Genomic DNA, 17258 nt, shown 5'->3' on the forward strand with positions numbered 1-17258 from the left:
AGGATGACGAAGAGTCAGTAAGCGGGATAGAATGGTTCACCATAAACTGTCAGTCACCTTTTCACGCCTGGTTCAGAATAAGGAAGAAAGAGAAGAGCTCTAGGTCAAAAAAGAAGAGGTAGGCTCTGCATTCTCTTTTCTGAATGGAGAGGTTTGGACAAGAAGTTGGACCAGTTCTCCCTAGCCAAAGTCCACCCATTGAACTCTCTCCAGTCTCTCTCCTCTCACTGTCACTCTTCCCTCCCTCTCCACCCCCCTCTCTCTTTCTCTCCGTCTCTGTTTAACTCCCACTTTAGCTATCTGCATCTCCCTATCTAGTTTCGAGCAGAAATACACCACACATCCTGCTTGCTGCTACCACCGAGCCAAGAGTTCACCCCCCCCCCCCCTCCCTCCCACCCCACCCATCCCCAAAACATCACACAGCCTTCCTCCTTCACAGACACCATTCCCAAAGCTTGCATTAACTGATGACTCTCTGGCACATCACACTAAAACAGCCCATGTACATAAACAAATTAAATTTAGTCCACGACACACACACACACACATACATACAAGACCATTTCAGAGACCGTTTCAGGCTAAAGCCATCAGAAATGGATATCACTCCCCCTTTCCTCCACAGATTTGACGCTGCGACGGAAAAGTTTTCGGGGTCTCCTTTCTGGTTTTGTCTGACAGTGAGAAGGAAAGAGGAGAGATAGACTTTCAATGAGGGCTGCTTCATGAATGATAAAGGGGGCTAGGGAGATTTATATTCCCACCATTGAAGTCACTGTTTGTTTCCCCTGGGTTCTCTATGTTTTGTTTTTGTTTCTTTTACTTTCTCTTTGTGTGTTTTAATATGCCTGTGGTCACTGCTCATTTTGTGTGTAGATAGTCGTTATATATTGTCTGTGTCTGTGCCCTGCTCAACTCAAGCTCTGGTTTCTTTATGATATACCGTAAAAAAAAAAGAACTAAACCACAGTGCCCAGACAGCTTTTGTGTGCGGTGTAAAATTAACTGTGGGTGAGATCTCAAGGGTCCGGTTGTGTGATTTAGCATGTGGGGAAATACACAGCCACAATGCTTATCCCCAACAGGGCCTGGCTGCGTAAAAGTTTTTCTGTGTGTGTGTGTGTGTCTGTGTGTGTGTGTGTGTGTGTGTGTGTGTGTGTGTGTGTGTGTTTATGTGTGACTGAGAGTGTTTTTCATTTGTATTTATATTCTTCTAAGCGTAATCTCTCTCATTTGTTTGCAGAGGGTCATCTTTGGTGCCTGAGCCTCTCCCAAAAAATCAACATTATGCTCTACGCCAGAGGCTCTGCTACTCTCCTTCCCTACAGTATTTACCATTTCGAATAATCGAATAATCACAGCTAGAAATGTCAGTGTGCAGCGACGGTCCAGGTGAGGTGTGTGTGTATGTGTGTATGTGTGTGTGTGTGTAAGTATGTGTGTGTGTGTGTGTGTGTGTGTGTGTGTGTGTGTGTGTGTGTGTGTGTGCATGTGCGGCTCCAGTGGCCTACATTGTAATGTACCTACGGGTGCAGAAGCATGCAAGGACATTAAGTGCATTTGTGAAAAAGGTATCTGTCCTTTGTTTATGGTAAAATTGAGATGAATAAATTGGCAACACTTGTACAAACGTCAACATTAAGTCCAAAATAACACCACCTTATGAAAGTTTAAAAACAAAAAGAGACAGAAAAAAATGCATATTCATGTTAAGAAGTTAATATCACATATTAACATTTCTCAATCAATGTGAAAACAAACAAATTTTCATTACCATGAAATAACCACAGGTTTACAAAGGACAAGCGTCCCTCCCCCCAAAGAGGCAGTGTGTTTCTGTAAGCCTACTGTGTGTGTGTGTGTGTGTGTGTGTGTGTGTGTGTGGTAACTGTTGTGGTGTTGCTTAAGCATCACATCCCTGTGTCGTAGAGGGATCCGTCCTGAGGTACACACCAGTTACCCTTCGCTTTGGTGAAAATAAAATGTAACAGGAGAAAAAAAAACACCTAAATATGCTTACATGCTACAGTTCAAAGCCCTCAGAATTCTACTAAGGCGTTATATTGTGGTGCCCTTTCCACATTTTGGTTACCAGGTCTCAGTTTTTACTGAGTAAGGCTTGCAGATGCATTAACATGTTTTAAAAAAAATCACAGTGCATTCATGGCTTTGGTCTTCACATTCACCTACTGAGGTTGCAATTGTCACTAGTGGTCAACAAACTCCCTTCTCTCTCGGTTTTTCCATCAAAAAAAAAAAAAAAAATACACAGCCAGCATTCTCTTTGGGATATAAACTTTTAAGTGCCATAGTCTCCAAATCCCTCCGAAAAAGTGGTTTCAATTTACTAGGGCTGAGCATGAAACGAGATTACAATAAATGTCTTTAAAAAATATGGAGACACATAGTCTGTTTTGATCTCGCTAACTTGAACAAGACATGCTTGCAACTACATACCCTACTGGTTCTTTAGGAAAAGAGTTTCTGTTGCAGCCTGTGTGTGCGCGGCAGTGCTGTCCCGTACTAGTATGACAGCCCCCACTATTGCAGTTGACAGATGGATGAGTATCAGGGAGGGGAGAGAGCTGGACGGCTGGACAGTGTGGCTAGATTACTGGGTGCAAAGAACAGGCATGAAATCCTGGAGCGCGCCAGGCCGCCAGTCCCAAATTGTCAGGGAGAATTGTTGATTTCACAGGGATTGCAATTGGTGGAGCAGCTGGACCATGCTGTTCGACCCTATGTCTGCATGCACGCGTCTACACTCACACACACACACACACACGCACACGCACACACACACACACAAACGCGTGTCAGAGGGAGCACTCCGCTTTCGCTCAGTTCGGATGACTGTCACATTATCGGCTTAGAGAGAGCGCTGAGGGGGGCTGTTTTTCACGTGAGACCCTCCCATCAGCTAGACAGTGTCAGCGAGAGAGCAGGCCAGAGACGGACAGGGGTCATGTGGAGATGCTCCAGGGGCCAATGGGAGGACCCTCCCGAACCAATCACACGGCTTTCTAACGCCCGCTGTTTGTAAACGCCTGTTTAGCCTGTTTGCCAGTCCATCGCCAGATAGTGTGACGGATCTCTAACAGGATCGTTCTTTTATCTCGTCAGCCCTGGACAGTCATTGATCAGTCCAGACATGGTTTACAGATGGATTAAATTGGGGGCCCTCTCGAGGCCTATCACAAGGCTGTGGCCTCCTGTTGTAAATATTACCCAACTTTCTTTTTTTTTTTTTTTTTTTCTTTGCGGCGACACCCATGCTTACTCTAACCCAGCAGATGGATTAAAATTCATGAACGGGGATTACGATGTCATGATCGGGGTATGCACTATGATTTCCCAGTTGTGAGATCACAGGGTTGTACTAGCTACTCTTTCAAAAACAGTTTGAAGGCACTTGGTGCTCTGACAGGAGTGGAATTAAACAATACAATGTAAAAAGTTGAAGGGTTCAAAAGGCTATGGCACTGCTTAGAAAAATAATAGCGCTACTATTGTTGTGGGCTGTTACACATAACGCTTGGAAGGGCTGGGCAACAAATGCAGAAAACAAAGCTTAGATCACATTACCTAAATGCTGGAACAAACACTCTCTCTCGCTCTTCAGTTTGTTGCTCCCTTTTGACTGGAAGAGCTGGCAAAAGCTGGAAAGTGAGGTACAGGAGAAAATCCAGTACTCCGTCAAGTCTTTCAAAAAATACAGTCTTCCAATTTCTGTAAAATCCCAAAGGCTTTTTCTTTTGTCCAAATTCCCTCTCAGTCCTGGACAGAAGCCCTGAATCTTGATCATATGTGCTTTTTTTCCTCATTTTATATATACACTAACAACTCTAAGTACACAGGTTTAGGGTGTGGTTGCAACACTATTTGTAACATTTGAACAATTTTCTCATTTGGCTTTCTTTTACATACAAAAGAAAAAAATAAATAAAAACAATCTTTTTTTTTGGTTATGAATTTTGTTTTCTGGCTCGATGGCTTAGCTAAAAAAGAGTTGTTGTCATATAAATACTGCACTGTTATGTTTGTGTCCATGGTCGAAAACCATATAAATAACAGTTCTCCTTTTAGGAAGTTTTATTTCTTTCAATTGCATGCGATGCACAATTGGTAAGGAAAAGGCACTTATTGGTGTCAAGTTTTGTGTGCATTTATTTTGGCCATTTCTTTCTTTGGCCTCCTATATCTGAGGTGCAGGTCTTTAAAACAAGCTGAGGTGAGTGGAGTTGAAAAAATACTGTAGGCGGTATTTCAGAAAGGCGTCCCTGACAATGCCAATCGAGACTCGTCCGAAACTTGTTGCTTTGGCAGGCTCTGTTTTAATTTCTTCCTTGTTTTCTTTGGTTTTTTTCTTTCCTTTCGCCTTGCCAGTTCCTCCTTAGCTGGGCGAGTAGCGATCGATGGTGCGAGATTCCCCAGGGATGGGGGGCAGTGGCGGTGGGGGCGGTGGAGGCAGGCCCTGGGCCATGACGTCCATCTTGTCGTGCGTGAGCCCCAAGTGTTCGGCGGCCAGCTTGTGCAGCGGGTACAGGCTCTCGATGGTCTTGGCGTCCAGGAGGTGCTGCGAGGCCTGGGCCAACAGCTCCGAGGCCTTCTCCTGCTTCAGGCCCAGGTGCTCGGCCGTGTATTTGGTCAGCGGGTAGATGCCGTCGGAGAAGTCCAACTTGAGCTTGCCGTCGGCGGTCAGTCCCGTGCCCGCGCCGCCGGTGCTGTGCATCTTCATGTGGCTGATGAGGTTGCGCTGCTGGGCGAACTTGCCGCCGCACACCTGGCACTCGTAGGGCTTCTCGCCCGAGTGGATGCGCATGTGCTCGGTGAGGCGGTACTGGCGGGTGAAGCGCATGCCGCAGGCGTCGCAGGCGAAGGGCTTGAGGCCCAGGTGGCTGCGCATGTGGCGCGTCATGGTGCCGCGCTGCGTGAACTTCTTGCCGCAGATGCTGCACGGGTACGGCCGGGTCAGCCAGTGGGTCTTCTCGTGCTGGCGCAGCGTGGCCGGATCCTTGTAGGACTTCTCGCAGCTGGAGCAGCGGTACGGCCGGATCATCTCGCCCATGCCCACCGCCGGCAGCATCTGGCCGGACTTGCTGTCCTGGTAGGACAGGCTGTTGTTGTTGTTGCTGTTGTTGTGGTTGGGCGGTCCGTTGGGGGTGCCGCCGCCGCTGTTGCCCTTACCGTTGCCCAGCTCGGAGTTGCTGTAGAGGTCCTCCTCGGTGTGAGTCTCCACATGGGCGTTGAGCTGCTCGGAGCTGGGGAAGCCTTTGTCGCAGGGGATGCACACATACAGGTTGTCGCCGAAGCTCTCGGGCTCGAACGGCACGTGGTACCTCCCCATGCCGCCAGGCGGCGACGGCCGGCCCTCGCTGCTGCCCGTCTCCTCGCTCCCCGAGCCGCTCTTCTCGTCCTCGCCGTCGCACTCCACCCCTCTGTACCCGACCTCGTTGCCCTTGTGGTTGTTGTCCTTGTCCCTGTCTGCCATGTCTTCGCCCTCATCGTCTTCCTCGTCTTCCTCCTCGTCCTCGGGGTTGTAGGACAGCGGCTCGTTCTTCACCCAGCGGTAGACGCTCACCCGGTCCCGGCCGCGCTCGCCGTTGTCCCCCGGGGTGTCGGGGCTGGGCGGGCAGGGGTAGGCCTCCTGGTTCTGGGGCCCCGAGCGCTGCAGGTGGGGGAGGTGGGGTGCCAGTGGCTGGTTGAGGCGCGGGAGCGAGTGGGGGGTCAGGGGTCCGCCCGGGTGCTCGCCGGTCTCCATCTTGTCGGAGTGGTTGGACACCAGCATGGGGCTGTCGCGTCCACTCTGCGGCCGGCCGCCGGGCTCGTCGTCCGGGTGGTGCGAGTGGCTCAGGTGGGAGTGGGACGGCGTGTGCTGGGAGTGAGAGCTGGGGCTCTTCTTGGAAAGGTCCAGGCCGTAGATGGGGGAACAGTTCCTCTCGGAGGACGGGAGGCGCAGGCCCGGTTGGGAGGGCAGGCCCTGCTGCAGGCCGGAGTACGCCTGGGGACCAGAGATGGGCGCGTAGAGCTCCCCGGCGTGGCGAGGCAGCTGGTGCTGGGGCATGTCCTCCAGAGAGGCCGGGCGTGGCGTGTGGCTGTTGGCCCCGGGGAAACACGGCTGGATGACCGGCGTGGGCACGCGGAATCTTCCCCTGACCATCTCGCCACTGCTCAGTTTGTACGGTAAAAACGCTGCGCCGGGGTGCGAGTACTTTCCATTCCTCTTCAGCTTTTTCTTGCATAAGGCCACCAAGTCCAGCAGCTGCAGGTAATTGGCTGCTGCCAGCACTGCCCCGAGGTTGGGCTCGCTGGGAGAGGTCGGGTCTCCCTCGCTCAAGCGTCCGGTGTATATGTAGTCTAATATGACCCGGAAGACTCCTGGACTCACCATCTCATGGTCCAAGTTGATGAGGTTGTCGTGGACAACCAGGGATTTCAGGTAAAGGCTGCTGGCAGCGAGAATGTTCTTGTGAGCTCGGAACAAGGCGTTCTGCACCACGATGATGACATCGCAGAGAAAGCCCTTGGTGCGCTGTGTGTTGAGTTGCAAAAGGAGGTGCCTAGCATGACTTGGGACTTCCATGGCATCCAGCATTGTCTTCAGACCACCACCTGAAAGGGCAGACAAAATGGAAACATGTTTGGCAGGTTTGAAAAATTTCTTAGCCTCTAACATAAATCCCCAAGGCAGTATTGAATGACCAGATATTGCATAAGCTGTCTATGAGGAATGCACAACACTCTATAGCAAAGCCCATTTAAAGTTTCAATGAACTATGTCCCCTGAAATGTGTGCTGATAATGATCAAATACTGTGTATGGTCCTTGGCTACTGATTTCCGTCCTTTCTTACATCTGGCTACTCGGCTGATTTATTTCCCTTGATGTGATATCAAAAGAGAAATCTCTGATTCATACACACACACACACACACACTAAGTTGAAGGCGTGCTGTTTGCTGAATGTCAGCGGTAACGGTTTTATCATTATCGAGAAGTGAGTCTGCATAATCCAAACCAAGGGTGAACCGTCACGTGGGTGGAGAGCACGAGGGGAAAAAAAAGATGCCAGTATAAATGTGTTTTCATGTTGCCGGCCTCCTGATAAAGCATTCCAGAGGTGGTGTGCGCAGCTTTAAACAAAGTCAGTCTGAGCGCTTTGCAAGTATGATGAACAGCAGGTACAAACCTGTGCAGACAAAAATACATCCAAAAAAAGCTGTGATATTCGTCTCTCTTTCCTCTCAGTCATATAAGGAACTAGAAGCATACTTAATGTAAATCATATCAGAGCGAGAGCTTTTCAACGCACACCACCACTGACACCACAGGAACACTGACAACAGCCACAAACTAAAAGAAATCCCTTTCAAAAGTCCATGTCTCTTTTTTTCCCTTCTTTGAAGTGAAGACGGCCTTTTGTAAAAGTAATGAATGATCTAAACTTTAGGCTGTGTTGTTCAAACTGAGCGGAGATAGTTGACAGACTAGATGAAACAGTTAAGATCCCTCAGGGCTTGGTTTCACGGATGGGAAACAAGCAGCTAAATAAATAAGGCCGATGATAGTCAGCCCGACATCAGTTCATCCTCTCTTTGTGTTTATTTCACTGGGTATAAGCTCCCTTGGAGGAATAAGGAAGTCTGTATTTACACACTGCAATTTAATTAGCCATCATGCACAGAAAGACTTGCTGAACTCACAGTGCCTTCTGATGATTGATGCTTTATTAAAACAATTGCTTTCCTTAATATTACAAGGCTTCATCAACATCATGCATAATGTATAGGTTATAATTGCCATATGAAAAAAAATAATCTGCACTTTGATAAGAACAATTTAGGATTTGGGATAGAGATCATAATGTTGTATACCCTATTCATTTATGCAGAACACTTCCAGAGGTGAAAGCACATTTCACACTTTTGGTATGTTGGGAATCAATCAAGCCTCTGGTTAACATGCTGTTCACCTTTGAGGAGTCTTTTTTTCCTTTTTACTGAGTGAGAAAAAATCAGTTATATTCTTTGAAAAAGGCAAGTAACCGTTTTCAACGTCAGCGTCTTCAAAGTTTAACATAAAGGAAGGTGGTTTTCCACAGAGCAAGCAACCGCAGCTCTTTTCGCTATGTATGTGTATGTGGACAGGAGAACACTAGGTTTCACGAATTACACACTGATATAAACTAAATAAATTATTTATTAGACGTGCTAGCCTAGTCAACATAACTCGTTATGGTATTTTCAGGTTAATCTATAACAAACTGAGTATGATAAATAAAAGTAAAGTATATTATATCTAATGTAATGGATTAAAGCAAAGAAAACGTGTAGTCATCCCGTCGGCTATATTTTTTTTTTCTGCGCAAATAATGCTTTACAGCAAGCTTCCTACCAGCTGCGCACCTGTAGTGCCTGCAGCTGAGCGCAGAATCAGATTCGCAACCATCAAACAAGAGAGTAATTCTACATGAATTACGTGATTGGTGAGGGGGGATGCAGCCAAGCATATTGATAAATGAACACACAACGGGAAGGCTTCCACTGGACATTTAAATTTTGATCACCAAATGCACAAGCAGGTTCTCCAACACGAACCTTCTACTGGCAAACACCTGTTTTTATGCGAGTCCGACCGACACAGGTACGACGAAATAAACAGGCCACTTATCAAAGACTATTACCAAATATAGCGGCCCTTATCACTAACAACCACTTAAGAACACGAGCGCTTCGGTATTTTCTCTTCCTCCGTCTGTGTCTCGTCTGTAGGCTACCGTTAATAACGGAACTCAGGTCCTCAACTGCTGCTGCGTGCACTTGGGGCACGTGTATTTGAAGATGTGTCGCTGATTTTATATCCCATCGCTTCGCTAACCCCGAATAACAGTGTGAATCACATAGAATGAATCACTGTATGTGAAAGGGTCCCATTTCTGCCTCTTTGCGCAGTCGGATGTCATCGACAATGAGATCAGTAACGCAGAAATATGCTAAAAATAAAAAATAATTAATTTATTCAAATTAAGTTAATTAATGTGTGTAAGCACCCGATTGATTAATCAATTGTGTTAAACACTAGTGAGGCACTTTTCAAGAGTAAGCTTGCGCGTAAAGAAAAAAAAATCAAAGAGTTGGATGGAAAGTGCCCTTGTGCTTTTTTGCTCCTGTCAGCAGCATCTCCTATAGTTCATAGAGCGTCTCGAACCTTCAAAGAGCACAGCAAAAAGGACGGAAGTGGTAACAAAAGTAAATCATGTTTAAAACCGTTGTTTGAACATCATGAGTAAACAATCCTCTTAGACGCCTAAATGAGATTCTTACGCCTTGTGATAATGAGGGGTTTACAACTTTGTTATCCCACATATTCTGTCTAAATAACTCACCACACAGTTTTTAATCTTAACAACCGTAACAAATTGTCCATGAAATGCAAAAATGTCTGCATATGTCATACCTTTACGCACAAAGGGTGACATGGTATTTTACCCAATTAAATGTTTAAATAAACACATAATCAAACAAATTAATAAATACATTTTAAATAATTTAAGGTAGACCTATCTAAGAATTGGATGGATACCTCAATTGTATGGACCCCTAAATTAAATCCCAAGTCATACACTCAATATTGTATGTTATAGTGCAAGTATTTCACAGCAATGTATAGGGAACTTTCTCGCTACATCTCGCCTAAATTATCTTCAGTACCAAAGGTTGTAATAGAGAGTTTTACCAAAAACTAATAAATGACTAAAAGGGCTATGCACTCACCCTAAAAATCCACATGTTTATTATATTGTACATTTTCTTCCAGTAAAAGGATGAATTGTTTTCATAGGCACATATGATAGGGGATTTGCTATATTTGGTGTGCAACTGCGACTCCTTAAGACAGTCCCAGAGACATATTTTAGACAGTTTGGTATTCATTGTCCCTGTGTTTTGTCTGTGTTGTCACTTTGCTGGTTTAGGGTTAAGACCTGTTTCAGACTGAGGGGGTCTGCTCTGCGCTAAGAACACCCTCTTCACTTCCTCTATCTCCGCCCTCAGTTTGTTATATTCATATTCGGAATATGCACTCCCCTACAGGGTTTTTGGGGTAACATTTGTACTCACTGTACGCATAACGGTCATAAATAAATTTCGTTTAGACCTTACTTTAGAGAGTAGAACAAGTAAATAGTTTTGGTTCATTTCAACGTCAAAAGAGCAATTTTGCCAGCAGTTAAATGTATTTAATAAATACGTGTAGCACACACTTACACAGTGAAATTCCATTTGTATAGTGGTCATTTAGGCTACAGGCATTAAGTCTTTTCAAGAAGTTTGAGTTTACTTTCATATGGCTATAAATCAGTGTCACGAGATATGACTTCAAAATCCTTGAAATATTATGATGTGTTTGCTTAACTAATGTCATTACTTTTGTCACTCTTTGTTTTGGGGCGTAGCCTTGTCATGCTTAGAGAAAAGAAACTGTGAACGTGCACAGTCTACATATCCGCTTTGGCTGCAGTCAGTATAGAAGTAGCCCCGGGCTACAAAGCATGATATTTTTGTGAATGGGATGTAAAAGCATAGTTGAGCATGAAACCTTACTTAATGAAAACCATTTGAGTTCTCTGACGCAAAGAAAGAACCATATGGCGAGCAGCGTCTTAAAAGAAAAGACAAAACAAAACTTTTAAGCTTGTAGACTAATCCTGGGCTTTTGACACCCCTCCTCTCAATATGTCAACCACAACAGTGCAGTATGTCAGTGTATGGAATGGTACAGGCTACAGATATTTATTTTTTGTTGTGCATCAACATAGTTTATTCACTGTATGCTGATAACAGTGTGTTGTCTAAGTAGCCTACTATACCCAGCGCTCCCATCCCTTTAGCCTATCCATACCCCTGGATTTTCATTCATAAATCCCGTCGGGAGGAAAAGGCCAGCGAGCCCCGTTAAGCGGCCTCTTGGCTTGGAATGAGATGAATATTTTTAAAAACTGCCAAAGCACTTATAGCCACCATAATGAAAACGTTAAGAACTGCGTGTCACTTAAATTGTGCCTTGTAACATAGCCTACGGTATCCCTTTTATTTTACTCGGGACAACACCTCTTCATAGTTGATAACACTTACAACTCCTGTTCAAGATAATGATGCTGTAACCTACGCATAGAAATAAGCGAAGTGCTCCGTCGTGGTATTAGGGGACACTTAGGGACCACTGGCCTCTGTGTTCATTGTGAAGCCATGATGTGAGCTATGACCATTTGTATTAAACTGTAGGATATTTTCAAAATATCTGTTTGGTAACACTATTCTGCATGCATTTAAAGAACGTGGCTATTTTTGTATCTTATGTTTAACATGATCTTGGAAAATGAAAAATGAATGTAGGCCTATGTGTCCTATGCACACTGAAACAATGGTCCCTTTCCTGTTTTCCCCTTTATTTTGATATTGTAAAATGTAGATGTCAGTAAAGTTTTAATTCTTCTTTTCAAATAGGCCTAGAGCTTAGTTGGATACATCTTTAAAGGCTGTACTGAATGACATGATACAAAGCATAAAATGACACAAACACTTACTGTAAATCTAACAGTATTTCTGCCTGAATAGAAATACATTTCTCCTCCAAGCGTCAACTAAATTAGTAGACCAGACATCAACCCATCCGGCCCATAAATTCAAATAATTTCTGTCCTATAAAGAACTTTTCTCACAAGCACGCGGGATTAAAACCAGATCTGTGTCAGTCAACTGACAAGATACAATTGTCATTTCAAATTAAATATACAAAATGTAAACTAACAGAGTCCGGGAGGAAGAGCCCACATGGAGGTAGATCGTCTCTAAAATGGGTACATGTATGCGAAACTCGGTGTATTCATAATTAAGTCCTATGTGAGCTGTGACCCGGCATCGACAGCAGGAGAGCTTTGACCACATCAACCGCTACACTTCAGGAGACAGCTCGAAATACAATGCTCCTGTGTGTCTTGTAAACATCAAATTACTATCCACCAACAGGACATTTCTTAACCGAAGTAATCAAATTACAAACTTACCTTGTTAGAGACTTTATAGCTGCCTATTCCAATGTTCCGAGTGAAAAGTAAAAAAAAAAAAAAGCCTATTTAAGATAGGCTACACATCTGCCAGCATGGTGACTGATAACATAACGCATTATGCTTAGTCTATAACCTCAAAACGTACCCGACAGCGATTGTATCACCAATAGAAAATAGTTTGTCAAGATGTAAAAGTAGCCTTAATTTACGTTATCGCCGAAAGACAATTTAGGAAATGAGTTATCTGTTGTTAACACATTGATCGCTGGTTGCTCCAAGCATTTGATCAAAAAGCGATATAGTGAAGTTACCTGGATGCCCGAGCTCTTCTGCCATCCGATCTAAGTCTCCCTTAATGATCATCTCAACAGACTTCTGGAGTCATTTCTGACGTTTCAACTTTGAACTGCCAGCCTCCAAAAACCATGCCAGTTTTCCAAGCACGACTGCCAACTCTTTTTTATTATTAATTGCTATGAATTTCTTGTTGCTCGCCCTCCCCTCCTCTCTCTCTCTCTCTCTCTCTCTCTCTCTCTCTCTCTCTCTACCCTCCCTTCCTATCCTTTCTGTCTCTCACCCCTCCTATAAAAAATACGTGCTTAGTACAGCATCAGTTTCCTTCGATTTTTTATTTTAGAAATTTCCTTGGCTATTTTTACATTTAGGCAATAACGCGAAGGGAGATGATAATGGGACCTCTATGCGGCGTAAGTGTTTTAGCGCCCCGTGTGATGTCAGTCTATAATAAAACGAAAAGGTAAAATCGAGGGCAGGAACTTCAAGTGACCCCAACTTGAACTTCGCAACACATCGCGGGTCGGTCTTAAAGAGACAGGCATTTTATTGTATATCACAAGAACCGTGCCGTGCCAATATTATCAATGTGAACTTAAAACAGTAGCATGCCGATAAACGCATATAGGGAGTCTTCTCCTGTATACATCTTAGAAACTTATTTTGTTTTATGTTTAACATTCTGAAAAAACGTATTCACATTTCACACATGTTTGTCTTTGATTAAATGCCGCTTGAAATCATGTTGGGGATGTCAAACGATGCTGTAGGACCTTATATTGTATTTTATATCATTGAAAGAATAGAGCATGCACTACACTACACAAAACGTAGTCTAATTATAGCATATACAGTGAACAAAGTAAAGTAACCCTGATAACCATTAATGTCCCTTCAAATGTCTACATACAGTATTGACGCAGGACCCGCCTTTTCTTTTACCTATAGCCTTGAGATAAGGGCAACGAATTATACGACAAAGCCAAGTTTGATACCATGATGGTACCAAAACAATCCGAATGGAAGCAGCAACGAAAGCTGTTTAATTGTGCTAATAAGCCCTAATCCATGCATGTTTATTATCAGTAGGCCTACCTTTATGAATACTGAATGCTGTCCTTATTCTCTCAGTAGGCCTATGAGACTGTAGCCTAATACCCTGGCATATTGAACAAAACCATTTATTTATTTTTCACTTTTTTATATTAGACTAGCTTAATTAAACAGTGAAATGAAAACAACTGTATATTACTTTATCATTCTATAAAATTAAATGTTTGTTGATTTTTTTTAATCTTAACCTGAGTTGCGCATATAGGCTACATGGTAGACTACTATATGACGTGGGTGACAGGTAACATGCAACATCACACTAAATATTTCCAGCCATCAGAAAGTAAGGCCTCACTATTCCGGATCGCAGCTTTTGTTCTTTAAAGTGAAAACTCTTATGTCACTTTCATAGTTTGAGCCATCAAAGACCTGTTGCCACTTTGGCTCTATCAGTAGCATTTAACTGAGATAACAGCACAGGAGTTTTGAAGAACTGACAGCCGTGTCGCGTGGGTGTCAAGACTGTACATTTGTCATGATGAAAGAATACACATGGCAGATGTCTTTTTGACTTTTTCCCTTTCTGGGATAGCCTAATGAGGGAACCTGTTATGAGACTCTATGGTGCAAGAATTAGACTATTCGCTTTTCTTTCGCGTTTAAACTCTGCTGAGACACGCCAGCTGTCAAAGCACCAACGCGTAAAATACACATAAATGAATACATTTGGATACACATTCAATGAAGCCACCTGTAATCCCACTAAATACTAAAACTTTCTATTCATGTGGAGCATCGCTTGTCCCGGTTTACGGTCATCAACCCACCTCGGATTCATGTCTGATATCCTCCCCGTAGTAGAGTTTCCCTCCGTGGGCTTCCCCCATCCAGACTTCCCGGTGTCAAAATTCCCTCTCCAAGAGGTCAGCTTCGAGAGCGTTTACCTAGTTGTTCCGCGTTTCCCTGTCTCCTTTACTACAATCCCTGTCTTCCCTCGCTTCCAGACTGACTTTTTATTCCTCACGTGCAATAGTGTATTAGACACCTCTTCAGATTTACCCTGACTCCGATCAAAATTTGGGTACATTTCGACCTGGTGGGCGCGCGTGCAGCGACACCCATCGGTTGAGATTAAACCAACGACTTCGCCTGATATAAGGAATGATTACGACGCCACATTTAAACTCTTCATTCAGCATTTCACTTAAAGATACATATTCAGGTGGAATTTTTAATTAGATGTGAGATATAACGTGTTCTGTTATTAAACATTTTTGTGCGTTATATTCGACATCTAATCACAAATTGTAACTCTTGCATCGACTGGGATTAGTAGGTTATGTCACAGGAGCCAAAACTATTATGAAAGTCTCAGATTGTCTCAAATTGAAGCATTACCAACTAACTAAATAGATCTAAGTATTTCATGAAAATATCTAAATACTCTTAAATACGTTGTATGTTTGTATGCAAATGTTTAAAAAAATAAGAATTTTTTCCCCCCCATATTTTTTTAATTCTTGGAGCATCTATTGCTTGTGAATGGCTTTGGATAACGTAGGGATGAATAGGGATCAACAGGACTTTCAGACAAGACACTTGCTTCAGATACTATAGGAATGTAAGAGAGGCCTGCACTGAGGAAGTCCTGCTGGCCCAGTTCACCTCAGGAACTCTGTCCTCAGGGTTCTCTCAGCATAGACAGAATCCACAGCACTTCACGGGGACTACTAATTCTCCTAAATTAGATGCTATCAGAGCGTTGTGGTTTCAATTTATTTTATGACCTCCACCCTCGCCCCACTCCACCTCAACCTGTACTCAAGACTTCACGAGACCTGCTGTACTGAGATAAAAGAAGCGTTCAAGAGAGAGAGAGAGAGAGAGAGAGAGAGAGAGAGAGAGGGAGAGAGAGACAGCGGTACTCACCTGGCAGGAGCCGGTTCATGTCTCTGCCTGCCCCCTTGTTTCTGAGGCGCAACAACAGCTGACAAACTTCTGTTCCAAGGTCTTCCCCTTCAAATTACAAAAGTTCAAGATGCTGCTCTTTCATTATGGTGGTCACAGTCAGTAGAGTCCAGCTTTAGAGGAGGGCGGTATTGTCTTTCACTTCCAGTTTCTCTCGATGAACTGCTGATAACCTCGCAAACAGAGGTAGGCAGAGCTGTTTTGGACCGCCGAAGAGACGGGCCTACCAGCACCCAGCTGTTTTTACAGTCAATTCCCTGTCTGATATTCAATTAAATATGTCATGTTTTTCACACATCTGCCCTGGTCCACTAGACTCAGGAAGCGACGTATAAAGATAGCTCACAATGGGTCTGGAGAATGGTCAAGTGCCAGTAGTTATTTACGTGACCTTGGTGCCATTAATGAGAGTAAATTATTTATCCATACAAAGATTGAAGACTAATAGACAGTTACACAAAAATGGTTTTATGTTTTAATGGGAAAAAAGTACAAATCTACAATTAACTGTGATTGTTTTTTTGTGTATTTGTTGTTGTTGTTCCTTGTTTTTGTTTGTTTACCCTAAATGAGTGTGTGATGAAGGTGGCACCTGGACATAGTCTCTGAAGCCAGCTTGAGCACACCAACCTCAGCCAGTCTTTATCTCAGACATCTCCCACTCTGTGGAAGCGAGCTCTGAACCTCACCTAGGACTTGCCAGACTGCAGCCTGCCCGAGTGCAAGAGCAAATGTGAACCGCTGAACTCCTAATGAACTGGCGGCACGTAGACTTCTTCAGAGAGCCTCCCAAAAATCGGGTTGGCGCGGAGCGCTGATTGAATTAGGTTGGCTGAGAGCGTGAGCGAGCGAACGAGTGAGCGGCGCTGGAACATAAAACCAGAGGGGACACGGCGTGGTGCAGCGTGGCAGTGTGGTGCAGTGCAGTGTGGCGCAGTGCACTGCGGCGAGGATTCCTGCAGGCCTCGGGACTGGGAAGCAGAGGAGGGAGATAAGGCAGGCCAGACTGGAGCTCCACACAGCCACAGGCAGTTAGCGCTCGGCTGCCACCTCCTAAATTACCTACCTCCCTCAGTCATTTTGTTTGTGTGTCGTCTGTATGTTTGTGCACGTGTGTATGTCTTTGGGTGTGTGCGTGTGTGTGTGTGTGTGTTGCCTTTAGTACATGCTTTGTATGTGATGAATGTTTGCCTTGCACACATAGGAAAATGGGGGAGTTGCTGGCAGTGAATGTTTGCAGCTCGTTTGATTCTCCTCTGTGGATAGAGAGTTAGGGGTGCATGCAGTTAGGGGAGGCCAGAGGGGGCCAGGAGGGGAGAGACTGGGGGGGAGTAACGTGTGGGGGGCTGGGGGGCAGTGAGGTCGATCAGGCTCAGGGGCCCAAAGTGTCTCGTTTCAATTTGCGCTCCATGTGACTAATAGCATTCCAATCAAGTTATTATTGCGCCATTATTTGTCTGGCAGGTGGCCTGAAGTCAAGACAGTGCTGCCTGAGAACAGAGAACAAGAGGACGACTGGTGGATGCTCCACTGCGGCCATTGTGCAGACAACCACCCACCACCACCCCCCACCTCTCCTGCCCCCTCAGTCCCTGTCCCCTCCCTCCCCCCGTCTTTCTTCCTGTCTCCGTGGCCTGGGCAAGATGAGCACTCTCTCTCTCTCTCTCTCTCTTTCTCTCTCTCTTTCTTCCTGTCTCCGTGGCCTGGGCAAGATGAGCACTCTCTCTCTCTCTCTCTCTTTGTGGGTACGGCCACCGAAAAGATCCCCACATGCCAGATCACCATCCAGCTCATGCCAGACACACCCCCTGGGAACCAACATCTCACCAGAAATTGAGCGGTAGGCCCAACATTTACGCACACCCTCTCCTAAT

The 17258-nt window shown here is 44.8% G+C and overlaps 1 protein-coding gene across 6 annotated transcripts; it reads right to left on the reverse strand.

Moving 5' to 3' along the window:
• Nucleotides 1-416: 416 nt before the first annotated feature.
• Nucleotides 417-15468, reverse strand: hic1 (hypermethylated in cancer 1). 6 transcript variants are annotated; one of them, XM_076282196.1, is made up of 3 exons: nucleotides 12381-12450; nucleotides 12067-12085; nucleotides 417-6615 (listed from the first exon to the last, which is right to left on the reverse strand). In XM_076282196.1, the coding sequence occupies exon 3, from the start codon at nucleotides 6596-6598 to the stop codon at nucleotides 4397-4399; it is 2202 nt and encodes a 733-aa protein (XP_076138311.1). In that variant the 5' UTR covers nucleotides 6599-6615; nucleotides 12067-12085; nucleotides 12381-12450; the 3' UTR covers nucleotides 417-4396. The 6 variants fall into 6 exon arrangements, with proteins under 6 accessions (XP_076138311.1, XP_076138306.1, XP_076138309.1 ...); XM_076282191.1 differs by lacking the exons at nucleotides 12067-12085; nucleotides 12381-12450 and adding an exon at nucleotides 15346-15468; XM_076282194.1 differs by lacking the exons at nucleotides 12067-12085; nucleotides 12381-12450 and adding an exon at nucleotides 14244-14453.
• Between the last annotated feature and the right edge of the window lie 1790 nt (nucleotides 15469-17258).

The sequence above is a fragment of the Alosa pseudoharengus genome, unplaced genomic scaffold, assembly GCF_046254945.1.
Source record: "Alosa pseudoharengus isolate Yale_2024_CS ecotype anadromous, Long Island Sound unplaced genomic scaffold, YU_APseudo_1.1 YU_APseudo_1.1_scf_13, whole genome shotgun sequence".
Taxonomy (NCBI): Eukaryota; Metazoa; Chordata; class Actinopteri; order Clupeiformes; family Clupeidae; genus Alosa; species Alosa pseudoharengus.